This window comes from Thermobia domestica, chromosome 9 (assembly GCF_964235325.1).
Source record: "Thermobia domestica chromosome 9, izTheDome1.hap1.1, whole genome shotgun sequence".
Lineage (NCBI taxonomy): Eukaryota > Metazoa > Arthropoda > Insecta > Zygentoma > Lepismatidae > Thermobia > Thermobia domestica.
The window spans coordinates 140755647-140777505 of NC_137462.1; the positions used below are offsets into that span (position 1 = coordinate 140755647).

General features: G+C 35.6%; 1 protein-coding gene across 4 annotated transcripts in view; it reads right to left on the minus strand.

The window, feature by feature from the left end:
* The window catches only part of Dhc64C (dynein heavy chain, cytoplasmic), a 213896-nt gene that overhangs the window by 169256 nt on the left and 22781 nt on the right, over positions 1 to 21859 (minus strand). For all 4 annotated transcript variants that reach the window (XM_081771898.1, XM_081771899.1, XM_081771895.1 and 1 more), the window contains exons 5-10: positions 15684 to 15870; positions 14778 to 14998; positions 10995 to 11116; positions 10047 to 10314; positions 2840 to 3148; positions 858 to 993 (exon numbers count right to left, since the gene is read on the minus strand). In XM_081771898.1, the coding sequence (XP_081628024.1) occupies positions 858 to 993; positions 2840 to 3148; positions 10047 to 10314; positions 10995 to 11116; positions 14778 to 14998; positions 15684 to 15870 (1243 nt within the window). The remainder of the gene's footprint in view (positions 1 to 857; positions 994 to 2839; positions 3149 to 10046; positions 10315 to 10994; positions 11117 to 14777; positions 14999 to 15683; positions 15871 to 21859) is intronic.

The following is a 21859-nucleotide window of genomic DNA, read 5'->3' on the forward strand; positions in this document are numbered from 1 at the left end:
TTTCACAAATACAGTCATTGTCAAAAGTCTTACAGTACTTGCATGTTTTTCACACTATTCAACTTAATTATACAAATGAAAATAACACGATCACATGCCACAGATTTGCATCCAATTTTAGAGCACACACACGCAAATGTTCTTGTACTACTGATACTGTATAGACAACTACTGATAAGGGTTCGTACAAACATCACTACGTGCACAAACGATCCATTAGACAAATCGTGACGTTCGTTGTCTGTTGATTAGTTATTTGTTTACTACGAAGCAGTATTTCTCAATAACTTTGTCTCAATGTAAACAAGACAATGAATTTTCGTATTTTTATATGAACAACGTTGTTTATTTAGCAAAACAAGTCCAACAAATAGGTTCTGTATGGACACTGCCTTTTATTTGGAAAATTCTGAAAAGTCACTAGTGTGTTCAGATTTTTGACAATCACTGTATATAAGCTCCAATAGCAGTCAACTGCCTTAACAAATATGTCTCTTTGTGGCCACAAGTATAATGCTTATTGATTCTGTGTGCGTGAGCCTGGGCTCTATTCCTGTAGAATTCTTGTCTCGGATAAAAGCCCAGATTCGGAATTTACTTAAGCAGTAGGTACCATTTCATATGGCCTCGGTGCTAAAATTATAATCCAATCAATCAATCGCTTTCTCAACACAAACGGATGCCAGTGACTTATAGAATGATGCAGGACATTCATTACTTAATATTTGTTTCGTCCCGCAAACGCATAATATAAACGCACAAGGAAATCCTCGTGTAATCAATTCATTATTACATTTTTTAAGAAAATAATTTACATCACTCAACGGAACAACTAATCTTATGCATTTTTTACTTACCAAGCACGTCTTCAACTCTTCTCAAGTATGCTGTCAACTGACGATCAATCTGTTTCGCCCAAATAATAGATCCCGACACTGGTGGTAGATCTCTCACGTGACTCATTCTGCAAGATTTACTCTGTGGATACTGAACCTATAACATAATAAGACTGAGTTAGGAGTACCAATTCGACAATACAATTATCAAATACACTAGAGCAGGTATGTAATAAAAATAAATTATTTACCGGTACGTCTTCTTTATTATTCTTTTACCCTATATTCCGTTAACCATTCTGCTACCTTTTGCAGGATGAAAACGAGATTTTCCTATGGATTTCATCTATGTTGTAATTTCTGTTTTTTTCAAATTCCTGGTTCTCTGTCTCGTTAAAATAGTTTCCTCCAAAACAACACTAAGTTCTTCCTTATACGTCTCTTGTGTTAATCACCACAAACAAATAAATACACAAGATGTTCTTGAGCATACGCACAATCTCCCCATCTTCCTGTAATTCCGGCTATTGTTGCAGTGTTGCCACTCTAAGACCATCTTTTTCTTATTATAAGTTCAAGAAGCCACTAAATACTAATAAGTAATTTGTTGACATTGGGCAGTGTTGATTCCGCCGTTTATCGTACTGAATGATTTGATATCATAATTTACCTAACACTACTATCGTGGTTTAATTCTGGGTTCCTGCTTCTAATAAAACATGCTTGATAAGTAATCCTAATGTGTGACGACGTCTTGTGGAGTATGTTTACCTTATTACGGAATGTTCAGTTTCCATTAGATGTTTCGATACATCCAACACTACTGAGTTTCTCAGGTGTTCTTGTATTCTTGTTGATATATTTGATATATTTCTGCATATGTAAGTGTTTACACAGACACGTCACTGAGAAAATACCTGAAAGAGTTTGATTTTCTAATAATGTTTATAATCTGTTGCTTTACTAAATATATAGGTGTATTTTGTACTACCCTAAATTCACACTTTTTTCAATCTATACGAAAGTTTAGGCCATATTGGGGAACTTTAAAAAACAGACAATCAGGAGTTTGTAGAAACAGACATCACAACAGGGATGTCATGCAAAAATCTCGTTCTCGTCGAATCTTTTATCCCTCACAAAAGGTAAGAGAATAGTTACTGAAATACAGGATATAATAAAAAAAAAATGGAAAACAAAGAAGACATACAAGTAAATTTACTTCATTTTATTACATACATAAATAAAATTTATGTATGTAATATTATATTTACATACATTTTATATTTACATAATACATATTTATTTACATACATGAGGTAAATAAAAATGAATACTTTATCGTGTTACACCAGAGTATATTAAGCAAAGAATATTCTATCACGTTACAGCAGAGTATCTTAAGCAAAGACTTTTTACTCTGCGATTGTCCTGAACGCTCACACTTCCGTTCTTCTGAATCAGTGGTTATCGATCTTTTCGAGTCTAGCCTCGAATGGGTGAATGCCATTCTCCACAACTACCCCTTTCATTTAATAATCCAATCCACCCAAACACAAGGCTGATGAATATACGACTTGGACGAAACAGTCTAAGAACCAGAACAAGGCTTCAATTCCTAAAATCAACCTTGAAGTGAAAGGAAATTTATGAATATATATAAATTGAAAGAAAATGTTTTTATAATTTGTCTTACATTAGCCATCTTTTCTCTTACATGCCTTACATTAAAATTCCTCTAAATAATCACCCTGCAATCGACCCACTTCGTTCCAGCGCCACCTGGGGAGCAGGGAACGTTAAACGACCACTGTTCTAAATTAAGCATGGTAATGTGTTATTTAGTTCTATCACTGGTATTTTAGTCTAATTCCTATGCCGAACCGAAATACTTTTGATTTGATTAATATGATCTCAAACAATTCTTTATACAACAGATGTAGTTGAAAAGAACTCTAGACAAAAACTAATGAAACAAAGCAACCTATTACTAACCAACCTACCTTAAATTTTTCATGCAGGGCTTCAATATCGTCTTTAACTCTCTGTATCAGCTGAGTTTGATATTCGCGGATTGCACCTCGAATATGAGGTCTCACAAAAAGGGCGTTAAAGCGAGAGAATATACGGAACATCTCATTAGCATTCTTGGCTGTCCCCAATTGATCTCTTAGACGTGCAGTGATCCTTGTTTCTACACGATCAATGCGTTCTTCATAGCGTCGCACTGCAGCTTCCCACGCTTCACCACCTTCCCTTGAGATATCTAAACAGTCGACTTCTTTCACATTCTCATACGCCAAGTTCACCTCCTACGAAACAAGGAAACAAAATATCACATAAATCAATCATTAATACTTACATCAAAATTAATGGAACACTGTTCATGTGCTAGTCTTTTCTGAAGTACTTAGAAAGGAAGTATAAATAAAATATTTTCCGATCCAGCATGCTTTTCTTCAATAAAGTGTTGTCAATCAAGCAATTCATAACTGATGCGAGTCATACTAGCAAGGTTTTTTCTTAAGAGAAAACGTGGAATATTTATTAAAGAATAAAATAGTTATTGAGTAACTACAAGTTTGTCCAGCAAAGTACGTATCTTACTTTTCAATGCTCCAATCCATACAAGCCTCTGACTTCTATGATAGGTTTGCATTCTTCTCATCTCTCGTCCTCCTCCACCTTAACTTTCTAAGACCTTCTTCGACATCATCTGTAAATCTTTCTGGCTTCCCTACTTGATTTCTACCTTCACATTTTTTTTTAAATTGATTTTCCTGTTAAGCTTCTTTCTTCGACCTTTCTCTCCACCTGTCCTACCCCCACTTAGCTTATTATATATCTTGTATGTCTGGTTCTCCGTACAAAATTTTTAATTTTTTCATTAGTTCTTGTTTTCCCCTTCCAGTTAGTACCTTTTGTCTTCATACACTTGATCAACCCCCATCTGCTAGCTCATGCATATGTTTACGCTCCCTAGTGACGATAGCAGATATTACATTCGACTTTAGAAAAAGGTCATATGCTAGTAGCATTTATTTCCTTCTTCAAATATAGTATTTCGCTACTGACTTCGTTCTTCTCACTAAAAAGATCCTAAGTACTGAAATTTTGTTATATTAATCGATTACCCTCGATTTTACACATTTCATTCATTACTATGAATTTACTCTCCATTTTCCTCATTATTGCTTGTAACCATCTCTCAGTATCTTACAGTTATAGCTGTCATAGTCAGTTTATATTTAAAAAAAAGGTGACAGACATGTTACGATCTATTCTCTACATTTTTCCAACATAAAACACACCAAGAAAATTTACTGTTTACCTATTATTTTGATATAAGCTGATCACTCTCAAACTCTTCACTTGTAGTACTAGTCACCTTCTCAGGATTCTCAACATTATTTTATATGTTCTTGCAAACTGTTTTATCTCCTTGTTTCAGTATGGATAATACGAGTACACCACCTCCATCTTCCGTGTTGTCTTAAGTGGTGCAAGTTTTCAGCTGCGTTATCAATTCTCTTGTTATTCCGCAGCCTCTTCCGCTTTGTATCTTTTTGTACGGTAACTTCTATATGCATTATTTCGCTCATGAAATATATTTTCAAAAGAGCATAGCTATCTATTATGTATTTGTTAGTGACATAACAATAATATATAGCTTTATTTGACATAAAGAAGAAACAATTCTGTATTAATTTCCCGAAAACCATTTCAAAGTATCCATTTTTTCCTATGTATTTTCAGCTTTTTTAAGTATACGAAATAAGTAAATATGTATATACTAGTAAAATGTTAGATTTTATTTCTACACAACTCTCTTGTTGAGTGAACTTATTCCTTTTTCTTATACGAAACACATTTTTTAAAAAAGTGGCCGTTAATTTTTTTGCGCGAAGTTTGCAGTAATGGTGAAATTAAGCATCTGCAGGAACATGACCCAGTATTCTGTGCTTCGAACTAGGGATGGCCACAAAGTTTCGGTTCCGGCGGAACCGGTTCTCGGGGATCCGGTTTTCAGAACCGGTTTCGGAACCGGTTCTAGACCTGGATCCGAAAATCCGGTTCCAGATGTGGATCTGAAAACCCGGTTCCAGATCTGGATCCGAAAGCCCCCAAAGACCCGTAAAGGAGGCACAAATTTCACCTTCAAAACACTGCAAAGAGGACCATGCACTTCTGCCCTCCTCGTCCAGACTCTCTTGTGCCCCCAGAAAAAAAATTTGGGCCACCAGTGTTTTTATTATTATTATTATTATTATTATTATTATTATTATTATTATTATTATTATTATTATTATTATTATTTTGGTCCACCAGTGGGTGTTTAACCAAATGAGTTGGCCAGTTTGCCTGTTTAACCATTGAGTTTGCCAGTTACCCAGTTTATTTAGCCAAATGAAACAAACGGCCGCCGCCTGGGCGCCTGCCTGTCGCTTCCACCATTTCATCTAGGGCACTGTTCACAGCCTTCCAGCAGCTTGGGTTTAGCGTAGGGATCGTCACAAAGTTTCGGTTCCAGACCTGGATCCGAAAACCCGGTTCCAGAACCGGATCTTGAAAACCGGTTCCAGATCTGGATCCGAAGAACCGGTTCCAGACCTAGATCCGAAAAACCGGTTCCGGAACCGGATCCGTTCAGACCCGAAAACCGGTTCCAACAGGAACCGGTTCTGGCCATCCCTACTTCAAACACCGAGATAGAATCAACCGAGTGGAGTTGCGTACGTGCGAGTAGCAGTAAGATGAAATGGATGCCGTAATACAAAATCCCGCCAAATTTGAAGTGAAATCTGTTATACGATTTCTGAACGCCAAAGGACAGAATGCAACTGATATTCATCGAGAATTGTGCGCCATTTACCGACCGACAGTAGTGAGTGAAGGGAAGGTCATGCAATGGAGCAGAGAGTTTCAGGAAGGACGTTCAAATGTTCATGATGATGAGCGTAGCAGAAGGACGATCTGGTGGAACGCGTTGACGAGCAAGTGCGATCCAATTGCCGGTTCACAGTAACTAAACTCGTCGAAGAGTTCCCAGAAGTGTCTGGAAGAACAGTGCATCAAACTGTGACCGGGAAGCTGGGTTCCAAAAATGCTGACAGATGCTCACAAAGAGCCAAGAATGACAGCTGCAAGTATTTTGGCCCGCTGGGGGAAGGGATAGTGACGAGGAGTGAAACCTAGATATCGTACGCTACTGGGGAATCGAAGCAGCAGTCAATGTAATAGCAATACTCTCTAGTTCTCCTGAAGTGAAGAAATTTAAACGGCCACCATCAGTTCACAGAATCACGGCAACCGTATTTTGGGAACAAAAAGAGTGTAGTTCTTATGGAATTATTGGAACCAGGGTGAACAATTACAGCAGATGTGTATTGTCAAACACTGTATAATCTGCGAAGTGTCATCCAGAATCTGCAGAGATGAATGCTATGCTCTGGAATTCCTCTAATCCATGACAACGCCCGCTCACATACAGCTGCTTATACTGCTGAGACAATTCAAAGATTTCAATGGGAACTACTCGATCATTTATTTACCTTACAGCCCCAAGCCTGCCCCTGCGATTTCTTTAACTCCACCTGAAAGTGTGGATTGCATCGAAGCTTTTCAACGACAATTAACTGCTCAAGACATCTGTTCTGAGCTGGTTGCTTTCTCAGGCGGTACAGTTTTACGTGGAGGGTATACGGAAGCTTGCACCACGCTACCAGGCGTATGGATGTGCATGATTTGACTACGTCGAAAAATAGCATGGTAAGTACTAGTATATCCATCACTTTTTTTTTTCTTTTTTTGACACGTGCGTTGTATTTCACTTTTCTTCTTACTAGAGCATCATCGGAAGAGCGAAGTTCCTTTGGACAAAACTTTAGTTTCTACTACTCTTGGGTATTATTTTAAACAAGCTTCGTAGGTGCACCTTTTCTTTATATTGAACCTACAATTATGTAGAATATACACGGTGTTTTGTCCGGTGTTTATAAAACATAAACGACTGAAAATGAAGAGATGGAACGAAGCGAGATAGAAAAATATCACAGCGAAATAAATTGTCTTTGTTGCTTTTCCCATAGAGCCCCCTATCCTTGCGCACTGCGGGATCATTCCAAAATTTTAAACAGGAAGTATGTCATTTAATACATCGTTAAAAAGACCATGAAGAAGCAAACAACTTTTGTAGGATTTTTTTTCCCTTTAGGGGCAACGTTTACGGAATGACCACCACTATTCTAATGTCTATTCTATCAGGCCTTGTTTCCATTTTGTACTAATGCACAATAACACACTGAGCAAGGCTATGTGATAATATGTAAAACAGTATCACGTAACAGTTTCATCACATAGCCTTGCTCAGTGTGTTATAGTGTGTTAGTATTTGAGCTCTTGTACAGTAGCTATTAATACATGGTATAGGGAAAATATTTCTAAACCAATGCAGATATAAAATGCAGACCATCACGCACAAGCGATCTGTGTAAAAACAAATTTCGAGAGATGAAACAGAAATTAATGTTTGTTTTTCGTCGTTTTTTCAATTATGTAACTTTTGGGTGGCCCCATAGTGACTCATTATAGGGGTCCTGTAGGACAAACCCCAATCTCTATTCAATATGCTTTATATCTCATTTTTTGTTTAATCTCTTTAGCTTCAGTCATTGTGACTTATAAGCACTGGACGTTTTATCTGATTGTACAAACACTCACACTTAAATAAAGGCCATTTCGTAAACTGTGTCCAACACGATTTTTTTCCTACAAAGGTTGTTTGTTTTTTCTTGATCTTTTCAATGGCATATAAAATAACATACTTTCTCATTAATAATTACTGAGTGACCCCCCAGTGCCCTATGATGAAAGCCCTGCGAGAAAAACAGCATGTCCATTCAATTCGCCTTATGACACTTGCGTATCTCACTTTCGGCTTAATCTCTTTATCTAGCCGTTTGTTATTTATAAACATTAGATGTTTTATCTGAAACCATCTGTTTTTTTTTTAAATTAAAATTCTTATACGTAAATTCTTACTTGTATAAGAAATTTAAAAAATAAAATAAATCAATCAACCACAGACGAGGAGTAGAAACTTAGTTTTAATCAAAGGAATATCGTTTATCCGATGATGCCAACAGCATAAAAGGAGGGCGAAATATATTAAAAGAAAATAGATCTATGCAATAAGAAAGATAAAAATTTGTTTTACTAAGTAAAAATTTAATTTTAGTCGTTAACTACTACAATTAATAAATCTAAGCTTACATAACGCTTGCATATACTATCACTGCAAGTTCTCCAAAAATATGCCTAAAATCTATTAATCTTTCCTTCTTTTGTTTATGAGAGTTACTATGGTCCAGTGGCAAAGCATTCTGTGATTTACGCGTCATATGAGTTTTGTGAAGAACGAACGCCATGTTAAATGTTTTATATGTTAAGTGTTCAGATAAATCACTTCTTTGTCACTTCTCACAATTTCCTTCATTGTATTACATACTGCACGGTAAAACTAATGTTAAACCGTGACAAACTATGTGCCGTTGTAATTATTTGCTCTCGACCGTGATTTTTTCTTCCCCGCAATGTTAAAATTTAATATTTGTTAAGATTAAAAACTCCAACTTTTGTTAAAAGATATCTAAATCGAAACAATATTATTTAACAAGCAAAACTGGAGAAAAACCCACGCACCCACCCACACACAATATATTAATTAATTCCGAAATACGTTAATTTAAAGTGAAAATAAGTAAAATACCGCTTCTGTTCTGTTATTTCGATTATGGAAGATAATAATCATAATACAATGAGACTCAAATGTATGTAAGCACAGTATGAAAACTAATACCATGCAGAGGATGATTAGGGAAAATCCCGTTTTGAACGGGTAACGGGTGAATCCTGCTTTCTTCTCTTGTAACATGGGGTTTTTAAATCGTTAACTATTCCAACAGGAAAATCGCCTGGACATTAAGACGAAAATTCTTCTGCGTCCACGTCTATTTCTTTGTTTCCAGATAACAGGGGCGTATTTAGAGGGCTCCGATCCCCTCTCCGAAACAATCCCCCCCTCCAAAAAAATAATTTTAAAACTTTAGGCGAAATTTATGTACTAAATACATAGAAGTTCCTCGGGATCGTAATACGGCAAATTTTGGATGCGTTAAAATATAGAATAATACTTTTGATAAAGTGGATACTTTCAAATATCTAGGATCAATATTAACAGACGAAAACGATATTCACGAATAAATTAAATGTCGACTAAAAGCAGGGAAACTGTGTTATTATTCAGTTCAAAATATCTTGTTGTCGAGATCCTGTCTAGGAATTTGAAGTTTAAAATATATAAAACAATAATCATGCCTGTTGTTCTGTATGGTTGCGAAACATGGTCGCTTACTCTGAGGGGAGAACATAGACTGGAAGTATTTGAGAACAAGATCCTGAGACGAATATTCGGATCCAAGAGGAACGGGAATGGCGAAAACTTCATAACGAGCAACTAGTCTAGGAGACTCACAGGTAGGCAGGTCATGTAGCCAGGATGGAAGAAAGCAGGAACGCTTTCAAAGTTTTAACTAGAAGATCAATCGGAAAACGACTATTAGGAAGACCTGGGCGCAGATGGGAGGACAATATTAATATGAATCTCTTGGAAATAGCAATACCAAGTAGAAACTAGATCCAGTTAGCTAAGGATAGAAGTCAATGAAGAGTTTTTGTGAACGCGGCATTGAACCTCCGGGTTCCATACGCCATATAGTTAGTTAATTTTAGGTAACATTTATGTACTTTATATGTATTTCGTGCCACTAGCTAGTTCCGATTCTTTAAAAATATGCACCTTCCAAATATCAGTAACTTTCGTGCAAAGAAAAGTGTCATGTTGTAAAACGTTGCTGCACCTTTTTCCCTTAATGCTTAAGAAACGTCCTTTGGAACTCAAATAGGTTAACGATTGGGGATTAATTCAAAATTAAACCTCAGTACTTTCACTTAAATGGCATAATTAACATTTAATATTTATTCCTTATGTTTTTTCTTCAGTTCGCGACTTGTATTATACGAGGAGAAAGATTTGATTTAAATAAAAAAAAAATTCAACAAAAATTATTATTATTATTATTATTTTTTTTTAATCATGATATTTTCTAATTTTCCATCCTACATATTATATATATAAATTTTTCCACCTACCTCTATGGCGCTTGCATCTGCAGCTTCCAAAGCAAGAGAATCTGGTTTGGTTTCTGCTACTTCCTGTTCAACTTGGGGCACTGAATTTCCTTGTTCCATTCGATTCGCTAACGTGGGTCTTAATACACGAACTATTACAGTTCGTAGCTGTTCATGCTGCCGTCTGAACTTGCGCATTTGCTCCATACGTGCTTGGAGACGTTTATGAGCGGGTGAAACACGCCAAACCATTTTCAGATGCTCATCTCTCTTCTTTTTCACTATGTCCCTGCAAATAAAATACACGAATGATCAAACAATGTACGAACCTTTCAAAAAGTGCTTGGTTATTGATATTCTTCGATTTTCTGTTCACTACTAAAAACAGTGCTATTATGTCTAATGAAGTGCAAATATTTTTACACAAATCTTAAGTACTTTTCAAGTGTAAATTTGTTTATTTAATTAGACCCAAAAAAAAAAAAAAAACATTCTGCATTGAACAAATATTTCCTTTAAAGAACTAAACTAGCGAGTTATTATTAATGGTGGGCACAAAAACGGTTTTTGAAAATTTTTAAAAAAACGGTTTTGGTTTTCTCCAAAACCGGCTCGGTTTTCAAAGTCGGTTCCGTTTTTTTTTTTTTTTCTAAAATTTGTTCTATTTCTAACCAGAATAGTGTTTCGGTGTTCTCCGGAAACCGATTCCGTTTCCAGAGAAATAGTTTTATGTTCTTCAAAAGTTTTCACCGAAACCAGTTTCAGTGAACATCGAACCGGTTTTGAAGAAAACCGAAACCGGTTTCGGTGAAAAACCGAACCTGTTTTTGGAGAAAACCGAAATGTCGGTTTTTCGGATTTCGGTTTTTATAAAAACCGGCTTTGCCCATCCTTAGTTATTATCACTGAATATATGCAATTGACTACATACTATGCTAAATTATATAAAGATCTAGAAACGCGGCTTACCTCAGTAAGCCTTGTAACTTGTCGTACTCATCATCCCAGGTTGTGAAGACATCAAAGCACTGAGTCATTACTTTCTCGAACTCATCGAATGGAATATGCATTAAACGACGGGTTCCTAAAACCTAATAAAGAAATAAAGAAATAACACTTATAGCCTTTGTGGTATCTATTCAAGAAACAAAGTTTTCAATATATATTTCTCACGAATACGTATACACTGTTTAGTATATTATTTTTCGTTTCATGAACTCTTGTTTATGATCAGAATGTTCATCTGAAAGTTAAAAATAAATAAATAAATAAAACTTAGCATTAAGTGCTTGTCTTTAACAATTCACTTTAAAGTAGAAAATAAAGTTGCAAATGTACTTATTATGAGGTAAGGACAAATAGTTCTTTTTCTTTTTATGGTATCTTAATAATAATAATGTTGATATTATACTATCAGTGGTTCTATAGAACTGAAGTTAAGGGTATTCGAGTCGGAGAAACAAAATTATATAAAAATAAAACGGATCGTGTTTGTGATCATACCACTGGTAAACGGCTGAAGTTTGAAATTAGATTTTAGATATAATTAATTTCTATCTAGAACTGGATTTTTAACATGTAACTTTGATTAAAATAGAGGAGGGGGTAAAAATTTATGCGAAAATTTAGTTTTTCATGACACCAAACAAGACGGTGATCAGATGTTTGCGATGGTGACAAGCACCCTGGATTGCACAAGATGGTCAGAAGTGAAACGGAAGTTTCGAAACCACATTGGAAATTAAAATGTAAAAAGTTACTTTCCAAATTCCACACTAAGCGTGTATTGATTATTTTCTCCAATAACTTGCATATGCAACTGGTTAAGGCAACTGGCCTATAACTGGAGCTGGGCGTAGCGATTTCCCAAGTTTCAGGATAGGAAGAATATAAAGCTTGATGTCAGGCAGCAGGAAAGGACCTTTCAATCCAGATACGATTATACAGGTCTAAAAGATGTTTACCAGGTGCAGGAAGATTGCGAAGCATAGCATAGTGTATGGAGTTCGATCTAAGTGCAGTGTTTTAGTGCTGGTGAGAGCAGTGGTACCTTCAGCAGCAGTAAAACCAGGTTGTAATCTTCAGTATTTCGTGGCAAAATATCAAGGTCTGCATTCTGTTTAAGCTTTAACTTTTCGCAAGTTAGGCGAATAATTAATCGAACTAGAAACTGCAGCAAAATGCTGGCCCAATTCATTGGCAATCAGTTTATCTTGCATAAGGAGTGCTGAAACGTCGACCGAAGTGGAGTAGCTCTGAAGACAATGAAGTTAAGATCAAACAGCACTCACTGAACTATCTGCAGTTAAACTTGAGACATAGTCGCGCCTTATGTTGTTTTCCTTCTTTATTGAAGTAGTGTGCTCTGTCAACAGTAGGAGCACGATTAAAGCGACGAAGTGCTCGGGTCGTGCAAGAATAGCTTCATGTATTTCTTTCGACCGAGTTTTCGAGGAGCCCCGTCCAAGAATGGAATCTAGGCATCAGCAACAGATAACACATTTGCATGAAAGGCCTCTAAAAGTGTTCATTAACAGAGAGCTGGGGGTCCGCTAAAGTCAAAGCTCTCAGAAAACTGTCCCCAGTCTGCTCGGCTGCGACTCTAACAAGGCAATTAAGTAAGCTATAAAGAGAGTAGTCCAATGACAATGATCGGAAAGTGCTTACAGCCACATAAATCATGGCAGATATGCTACTGAAGATTAACTGCGAATCATAGGCTGCAGACCAAGATTGAAATGTTCCTGTGGCCAATAAACGGTACATTTCTTAGTTAGAAATAAATATTCGTAAGGAGTTCGTATAGTACATCATCAAACGAGCAAAGTGGTCGAACATGGACTCTCAAGTTGTTGACATCTTTCCAAAAAATAACTCATCGAATATAAACAAAATATTTTGGACCTATGCCATGAAGATCAGGACGACTTTTTAAAACTGATTACTGATCATGGACAAAAGGAGAATATGTCTATTTCATCCTAAAATAAAAGATACAAGCAAAATTTGGAATTATGCCCGATTACCTACTCCAAAAAGCTATGATGCAATAGTCAACATGTATGTTATAATCACATACAGTAGGTGAGAAATTAACTGGTTAAATAATAACACGTAATAAATTTACGATCTATCACGAAAATACGAGTAAAGAAAAAGAACGGGTTTTCCTACCAAAACTAGCAGGGGTGTGTTTCTGTTAGCTGACAGTGCATTTGCATAAGTCATTTTTGCCTGCCGCTGAGGCTATAATTGCCCAAAGTATTCACCCGACTTGGAAAATTTTTCTCTATCCCTTTCCCACTGAAGAACCATTTACGAAGAGGACTTCCACGACGGTTGTGTCATTTCTAAAGCAAACTAGTTTGCCGCCAAATCTGGAATTACTACGAAGCTGATAATAAAGGACTCGATAAAGACAGGTTGTAAGTTACCCTTTTGTTACTATTAATCTAACGAAATATAATCAACGAAGTATAGCTAGACAAAAATCTATGGTTGAGCGAAAACAGATTTATTCACTTAAGCACAAGGGCTTATGCGGATCTGCCCAGTTATGGAATTAGTATGTAAACATCTGCTGACTACATGGTTGCCAATTACAAAATACTCTGCCCGTACTGTTACAGTGGCCTATTCGATATGCATGCTCTTCTTTACGGCACTTTTTTTTCTTGTTATTACATTTTATACTAATTTGCCGTAAGTATAGACGAGTTTTGTAGCACATTACTCGTGTGTCAAACGAGTTTTGTAGCACATTACTCTAAGGTGATTGAGTAATTCTACGGACTTTTTGAATGTCCCTATGACAGTCGTGTCTTTGTTGTATTTTCGCGAGCTGAAAGGAAGACATGAAATTGGCAGAATTTTCAAACCTTACTGAAACATAAGAGATGCATATTTTGGCCTGAGCCTACCCCGTTCTACATCTGTTCCCTGGGGCATGCTTTCTCTAGCTTGTCAAAATGTCTCTTTGTCAAAAGGAAGCTAAACAAATAATGATAATTTGTGCTCCTCATAGCACTGAAATCGTAGTTTTCAACAACCAATGAGAGAATATCCTTATATTTTCCTCACAATGAAAGGGAGAACACCAACACTCCTACTTATTTGTGTAGGAAAGTAGATCAATATGCATAATTGATCTACTTTCCTCGCATGAGAAAGGAAGGGAATAAGTCGAAGTGTTTTCGTATTCCTTACGAGAGGATATTTGAAGCTGCAAGCTTTTCTTACTCTTTCTCTCGCATTCTGAATTTCGGTTCTCGTACGTCTGATCTTGTTAGTCACATTATCGATCGTTGGTAATTCTGAAAAAAATAATCTAGTAACTGGATAAAAAAGGAACATTGGACTCACCACGGATACCAAATAAAAACGGTCCACTAGTACAAAAAGAATCGACGTAGTGCAAACACAAAATTCCTAAGGTCCCTTTTTACAGTAGGGAATAGGGAAATCATACAGAGTGAGATCCACGGATTAAGATAGCTATATAAGGAATAACGCATTTGAGCTAATAATCTAATATTTCTGTAAGCGTGACATTGTGCTGATCAACACTTACGACTGATACAGAAGAATAATGACATTAAATCAAAGCTTTCGAAACTCTATGGAAACATGTTAAGCTCTTTATATCAATCCATTCTATCTGCAGGGACACTCCGACACCATTTGAAATAACTGTCGTTCTATGTCACGTGAAAAGTGTTAACCTAATACCTTAAACCAGGCAGTAAAACTCACCTTTAGCAGTTGAGTACCAAGATCTCTAGATATAGCTTCTACAAGCCGCAGAGCCCGTTGGATAGGGTATTTAGTATTCCTAATTTTTCTCAAATGAGAAAATATACCCTGAACTGCAATTCTGATTCGATCCAGTTCTGTTGCTGATAACAGATCATTTATTGGAAAATCCTTCATCAAAGGATTATAATCATTCACAGTAGCCAATGCTTGCTTCAAGCCTGAAAGAAAGAATAAGAAAAAAATAGCTGTTAATCACAACGGCAGAATTACAAATTACATTCAAAAGTAAAACGCAATGTTTAGTCACGTCCAAAAAAGACTTGAACATCTACATCTCTTTCCTCTTAAATATTTTTTACGAGTGTACAAAATCTTGTAACATATGGGAGAGTACAGAAAGAATGAACAGTATTCATTTCATCAATTCCTAAACAGCTGCACCGTGTATTACATTTGATTCTCTTGATGTAATACGAAAAAATTGTTATTTTTATAAAAGATAGTCTCATAAAAAATTAACATTACAAGATGTTTCCTTCCTCAAAATTTAAAATATTTTTAACACTTAAATCCAAAAAATCATATGGACCATCTATCAATATATTGGATGGACAAATTAAGGATTTACTTGTAACTAATTTTCCAAAATTACTTATCCAAGATAAGTAGATACTTGTAAACCAATTCTAAAACTTATTTATCAGCACGCCTCCTCCACTAAACAACTTACTTTCAATCTTTTTTTTTTTTTTTTTTTTTTTTTTTTATTGAGATCTACATACAAAAACGAGCTGCTCATAAGACGTTATTTTGTCGCCTAGCGGATTAATCAACAAATCTGGCGTAAACCACGTGCTACGAAACAGCAAAGTCTGTATTTTATTCAAAATATTAATTTCTTACCTGTATCTGTATCAAAACTGACTGTGGCATGAAATCGTTTTCCATGTTTCAGAATGTCTAATGTCAAAGCAACTTCCAAGCTTTCCCGTTTCTCTTGAATTCTTAGTAATGCTCTTTCCAAGTTCAACCAGAAACTTATTTCTTGTAATGCTGTGCCCGATGATGGATCTCTGTCGAGTTTGGTGACCTACAATGAAAGCATACACAAAAAACTCGAGATTATTAACGCAGTTAAGGCTTTTAAGAACTCCACACATTTATACATCAATATTTAAGTAGGTGATGGTATTTGGATTAAAAAAAAAAAAAAACTGAGCGAGCTTACCAAAAATGCACAAATAGCAACTAGCTAATGTTAAAGTTCAACTACAAAATACATTGGTCATTTCTCAAGGACACGGCCAATCCTTAGTATCTCGGTATAAAGAGATGTTCACAAAAGAACCCATAGATCTTGACTGTTCTGGTATGGTGGGAAAATCTGTTTTCTAGTTTTTTCCTCCACTACTACGGCACATTCGACGGAACGAAAAATTTGGATGATCGCTCCATCGAATTTATCGTTTCTTAACTTCTAATCTGCATTACATGCTGATTATGAGGACATTATTATTATTATTATTATTATTATTATTATTATTATTACTTCACAACCAAATATAAGCACAAAATAGTATATAACGGTTCAAATTCGAATTTCAGCTTTATAAACTCAGGTACCTTATGAGGAATGTCCTATGCATGAAGTTCATAATCCAGATGCAAGATGACGGGATAACATATTGCCAAAGGTATTGTTTTCTAACAGAAATGTTCAACAATAGGTGCGATTAAGATCAAAATACTGCCTGCGCTCTAAGTTAAAAACTGTGACGTAGTTTAATGACATGTGTCCACGCTGTCAATTTCACTGGCACGGGGGAAGCAGTTTCGTTCGGACATTGTGTAATGTACATGCAGTACTCAAAAACGGATTTGGGTTCTCACGTTATATTAATTATTCTGATTTGAAAAAAAGAAAAAAAAAAAATGAAATCTGACTTTACCGTTCCACCATTATGGCTGTTAGGCATGGGGAGATAATTAAAGGAAGTGAATGATAATGGAAGAATAGGTGAATTACAAAGTAGGAGGAAATGGGAGCACCCCGAGAAAACCTACGAACACGACGTTGTCCACCAGAGATTTGGAAAAAGAAAGCATATCAGTAGCAAATACTGTTGCACTTAACCTTGAACCACTGAATACATTTTAGCGAGGGTTACATAACTTACAAGTCAACTTGAAAAATGGCTATTATATTATTATTATTATTATTATTAATTCCTTCTGGAAATGGGGGGTATTTTCACATTCGAAGAAAAATTTATAAATGTTACACATGTTGATTTGTGGTCTCTAAAAAAAAAAAAAAAATCTGGTGGGAGGGAATCTCACCGTCTGGGGTATCATCTCCGAACCAACCCTCCTAAAAGAACACTTTTCCTGTTTCCAATTTTTCCCTGCAGTGAACTCTCATTTCTTTCATCTGATTCTTTGCAGATCTTGATAATTGTATACCTGTTGCAACTGTTGATTGGCACGAGTAATGGAGACAATGCACTGCTTACTTTTAGCTTCTTGATCACAGAAGTTGATAACCGTAATAATGATTTCCCTCCCTACCCTGTGCATTATTTTGAATTTCTTCCCTATGTTCTTGCAAAGATCCGTAACACACGCATATTATTCAACAAACCACCTCGATAAAAAAAATAAACAATCACAACAAATCAACAATTAAGAACAGGAATAATAAAAACAAGAACAAACAAAACATGAATTAGAATAACAATTCAGCAACCATCATCACACCACAAGTATTAATATGTTGAACTGAGAACTTACTGAGATAGTAAACTAAATTTCTAATACCGTGTCCCTCTCAGAAGCTTTCTAACAACCTGACCGTTTTCTTCAAGCTTGTCATTGTTGGAAATCAGTAGCAAGAGATTTGGTGTACCAAATTATTTATTTTCCAAATTCTTAATTGGTATTTTCCTTGTGCAAATTTTCAAAGGTCAATGTACTGTGAATTCACTGCACCATGCTGGCAACTCTTGATGCCTCATCCCTTTCACACGGAAAGGCCAAGCATAAACCATTTTTCACAACACATTCTGAAAATATTCTAGTCGTCCTTTTTGCCACTCTTTACCCCGTATCCCTCAGTATAGTTTTCTTGTGGCGCGGGCTGTACCTTCATTTTATTAAGCATATGAGACAGTTGAACGGCTATATTCCTCAATGATGTAATCAACCTTAAAAATTACGATGTTAGAACTTTCTCTTCGGTGATTTCTTAACACAGTGTAAAATTTGATTACTCAAAATAACAAGAGTATTCTGATTTAAAACCTCGCAAGTGAACACTAGACAAGTCCGCTCACTCGGTTTCATTACATCTTTAAGAAAATTCATCCTAGAAATTGAATTATGTACCCATTAATGAAGTACGCCGAAATATTTTATGATATTCATGCTTTGGTTAGAGAATTTATCAATTTTTTTTATATATATGAGAATATGTCTGCTTCTTTTCAGTTTTTCTTCCCCCTTTTTACTTCTTCACCTTCCTACTTCATGAAATGTTTAGCAAAAGCGTTTATAGTATATGTTTTTAGGATTGTCTGATAATTATTTTCCCTATTTTTTTTGGTAACTAGTTTTTATGTATATGTAAACGGTAAATAACTAATAACTGAATTTTCATAAAACAGTATATGTTTTATTTCAAGCTTTCCAATGTTGCTTACTACTTAAGTGTTGAAACTGGTCTAAAAGTGAACCATTCCCAAAATTAGAAAACAATTTAAAAGGTACATATACTTAGTTTTATATTATATATAGACACATATACCTCTATATAAAGCTTAAGAATGACACTTATTGCTGGGAATTAAGTCTGTCAAATTGTCAGGTGAATCGTTCACCAACCTTTCAAAATATTCTTAGCTTGAGTGATTCAATTTCAAATCGTCCAGGGTGGTCCACACGACTGTCTCAGATTTAGTTCATTTTTTAAAATAAGAAACTACATACAAAATTATTAGACCCATATTTTTTCTTTTTGCTGAAAAAAATTTTTCTTCGATATACAGCCTTCCAAAATGGCCGCCCTCCTCTCGGATTGCTCGAAAAACTGAAAAACATGTCAAATTAAAACTTTTATTGTAGAGAAACGAGTGTACTTAGTAACGTAATCGCAATAGCAGGAAGAGTATAAAGTTGTATGTTTCGTTGGAGGGTCAAAATTTGTCTATTGGTCCAATAGGAATCGCGCAATTCACTCGCAATGTTGCCAACTTTGATGAAATTTTTGCTAACTTCAAACATTTTTTTTCTGTCCTCACGAGCAATATCAACCATCTGCTTCTAGCATCGAAATCTACTCCATAAGGTCTCTTGAAAATATAAAGGACTTACGTTTCTGATTATTACATCCCACGTTATAGCATGATGAAAAGCTGAAAATTTCATTAAGACGCCATGTTTGGACGCCATTTTCTCAAAAACCCCACCTTTTAAAAATCTGAATTTTTTACATGTATTGGAGAAGTACCTAAGTATTTAATATCCGTTAACCGTTCATGCGGCTACAGCCCCTAACATTCGCAATTAATTATTGAAATTTCGATTTTTGTACTTGCAATGTAAATATTTCCAATGGGCATTTAGGTCCTATACAGAAGGCGATTTTAAAGGGGGTATGAAAATTTTGAGAGATGAATCCTGACATCAAATCCAGTAGAAATGTTCCGATAAACATGAGTCGAATTCCGCTTAGTTTTCGAGTTACAGGGTTTCCAACTCGGGACCCAAAATCGGTTCGGGACAATAGAAAATTATATATATATATTTCGTGTTAAATCAGAAACTGTGTATTAAAGCTTTGATAAAGTTCAGAAAGTTGATTTGTATCAATATGATATTTTTACGTGCATTGCAATTCAGTTGGCAGTGTTGCCAACTTGCTAGAATTTTTTTTTTCTTTTCAAATGACACTACGTGGATTTTATTTGATATTTGGTATCCATTAATAATTGCAAACATCACACGAAGCACAAATTTCCCTCACATCACCACAGTTTTCGAAAAAACATGTATTTCATTAAAAGGTTTTATCTCGTGAGTTATTGATAGTTTGTGTGATTCGGTGTCGTGAACATCGTCCTAGTGTTCTCTGGAACCATGAAAATTGTTTTCACTGGTAACATGACATTGTAGTGCACTAGTTACAGTGTTTGTGTGAATAACAATGGGGAAGTTTTACACAGAGAAAAATCCGATCTCCGTACGGCGGTATATTGTACAAATATACGGTATCCTCTTGCTTACTATAGAAATCATTTTTTCTCAGTGTATTACAGCAAGGACCGTATTAAATGGGTTGATAATTCTAAAAGGCATAAGATAATTGTGTACAGAAAGAATTCTTGACAAACATTTTGTCTTGCGGTAAAATATATGTATTGCTTGCAACGCGTCTGCCAAAACGTAGTATTAGGAGAGGATGATTATTCGTGTAAAGGGTGCTTTGAATATTTACCGTGAACAACGTGAATGTGTGTGATATATTTGTGATCACGAAAGAAGATTTAAATATGAAATTATGCACCAGCAAGATAAAGAATTTGTTCCTCTGAATGTAGATTTGGAAACCATTAACCAGACAGTTAACATGCTAAACATGGATGTGCCCCCATTAAAACGGCCGTTATCGGTGACACCTAGACTACGGTGAAGGATTCACATCTCAAAATTTTTCATACTGCCTTTCAAATCGCCTTGTGTACAAGACACAAATAATAATCCTCCCCTAATAGTAAGTTTGGGCTGACACGCAGTACGCAATCCATATATTTTACCGCAAGATAAATTTTTTGTTTAGAATTCTTTCTGCGCACAATCATCTTCCGGCTTTTAGCATAATCAACACATTTAATACGGTCCTTACTGCAAAAGGACTTCCCCATTGTTATTCACACAAGTGCACTACAATGCCATGCTACCAGTGTAAACAATTTTCATGGTTCCAGAGAACACTAGGACGATGTTCACGACACCAAATCACACAAACTATCAATAACTCACGAGATAAAACCTTTTAATGAAATACACGTAAGTTTTCGAAAACTGTGGTGATGTGAGGGAAAATTGTGCTTCGTGTGATGTTTGCAATTATTAATGAATACCAAATATCAAATAAAATCCACGTAGTGTCATTAGAAAAAAAAAAAAAATTCTAGCAAGTTGGCAACACTGCCAACTGAATTGCAACGCACGTAAAAATATATTGATACAAATCAACTTTCTGAACTTTATCAAAGCTTTAATACACAGTTTCTGATTTAACGCGAAATATATATATTATTTTCTATTGTCCCGAACCGATTTTGGGTCCCGAGTTGGAAACCCTGTAACTCGAAAACTAAGCGGAATTCGACTCATGTTTATAGGAACATTTCTACTGGATTTGATGTCAGGATTCATCTCTCAAAATTTTCATACTCCCTTTAAAATCGCCTTCTGTATAGGACCTAAATGCCCATTGGAAATATTTACATTGCAAGTACAAAAATCGAAATTTCAATAATTAATTGCGAATGTTAGGGGCTGTAGCCGCATGAACGGTTAACGGATATTAAATACTTAGGTACTTCTCCAATACATGTAAAAAAATTCAGATTTTTAAAAGGTGGGGTTTTTGAGAAAATGGCGTCCAAACATGACGTCTTAATGAAATTTTCAGCTTTTCATCATGCTATAACGTGGGATGTAATAATCAGAAACGTAAGTCCTTTATATTTTCAAGAGACCTTATGGAGTAGATTTCGATGCTAGAAGCAGATGGTTGATATTGCTCGTGAGGACAGAAAAAAAATGTTTGAAGTTAGCAAAAATTTCATCAAAGTTGGCAACATTGCGAGTGAATTGCGCAATTCCTATTGGACCAATAGACAAATTTTGACCCTCCAACGAAACATACAACTTTATACTCTTCCTGCTATTGCGATTACGTTACTAAGTACACTCGTTTCTCTACAATAAAAGTTTTAATTTGACATGTTTTTCAGTTTTTCGAGCAATCCGAGAGGAGGGCGGCCATTTTGGAAGGCTGTATATCGAAGAAAAAA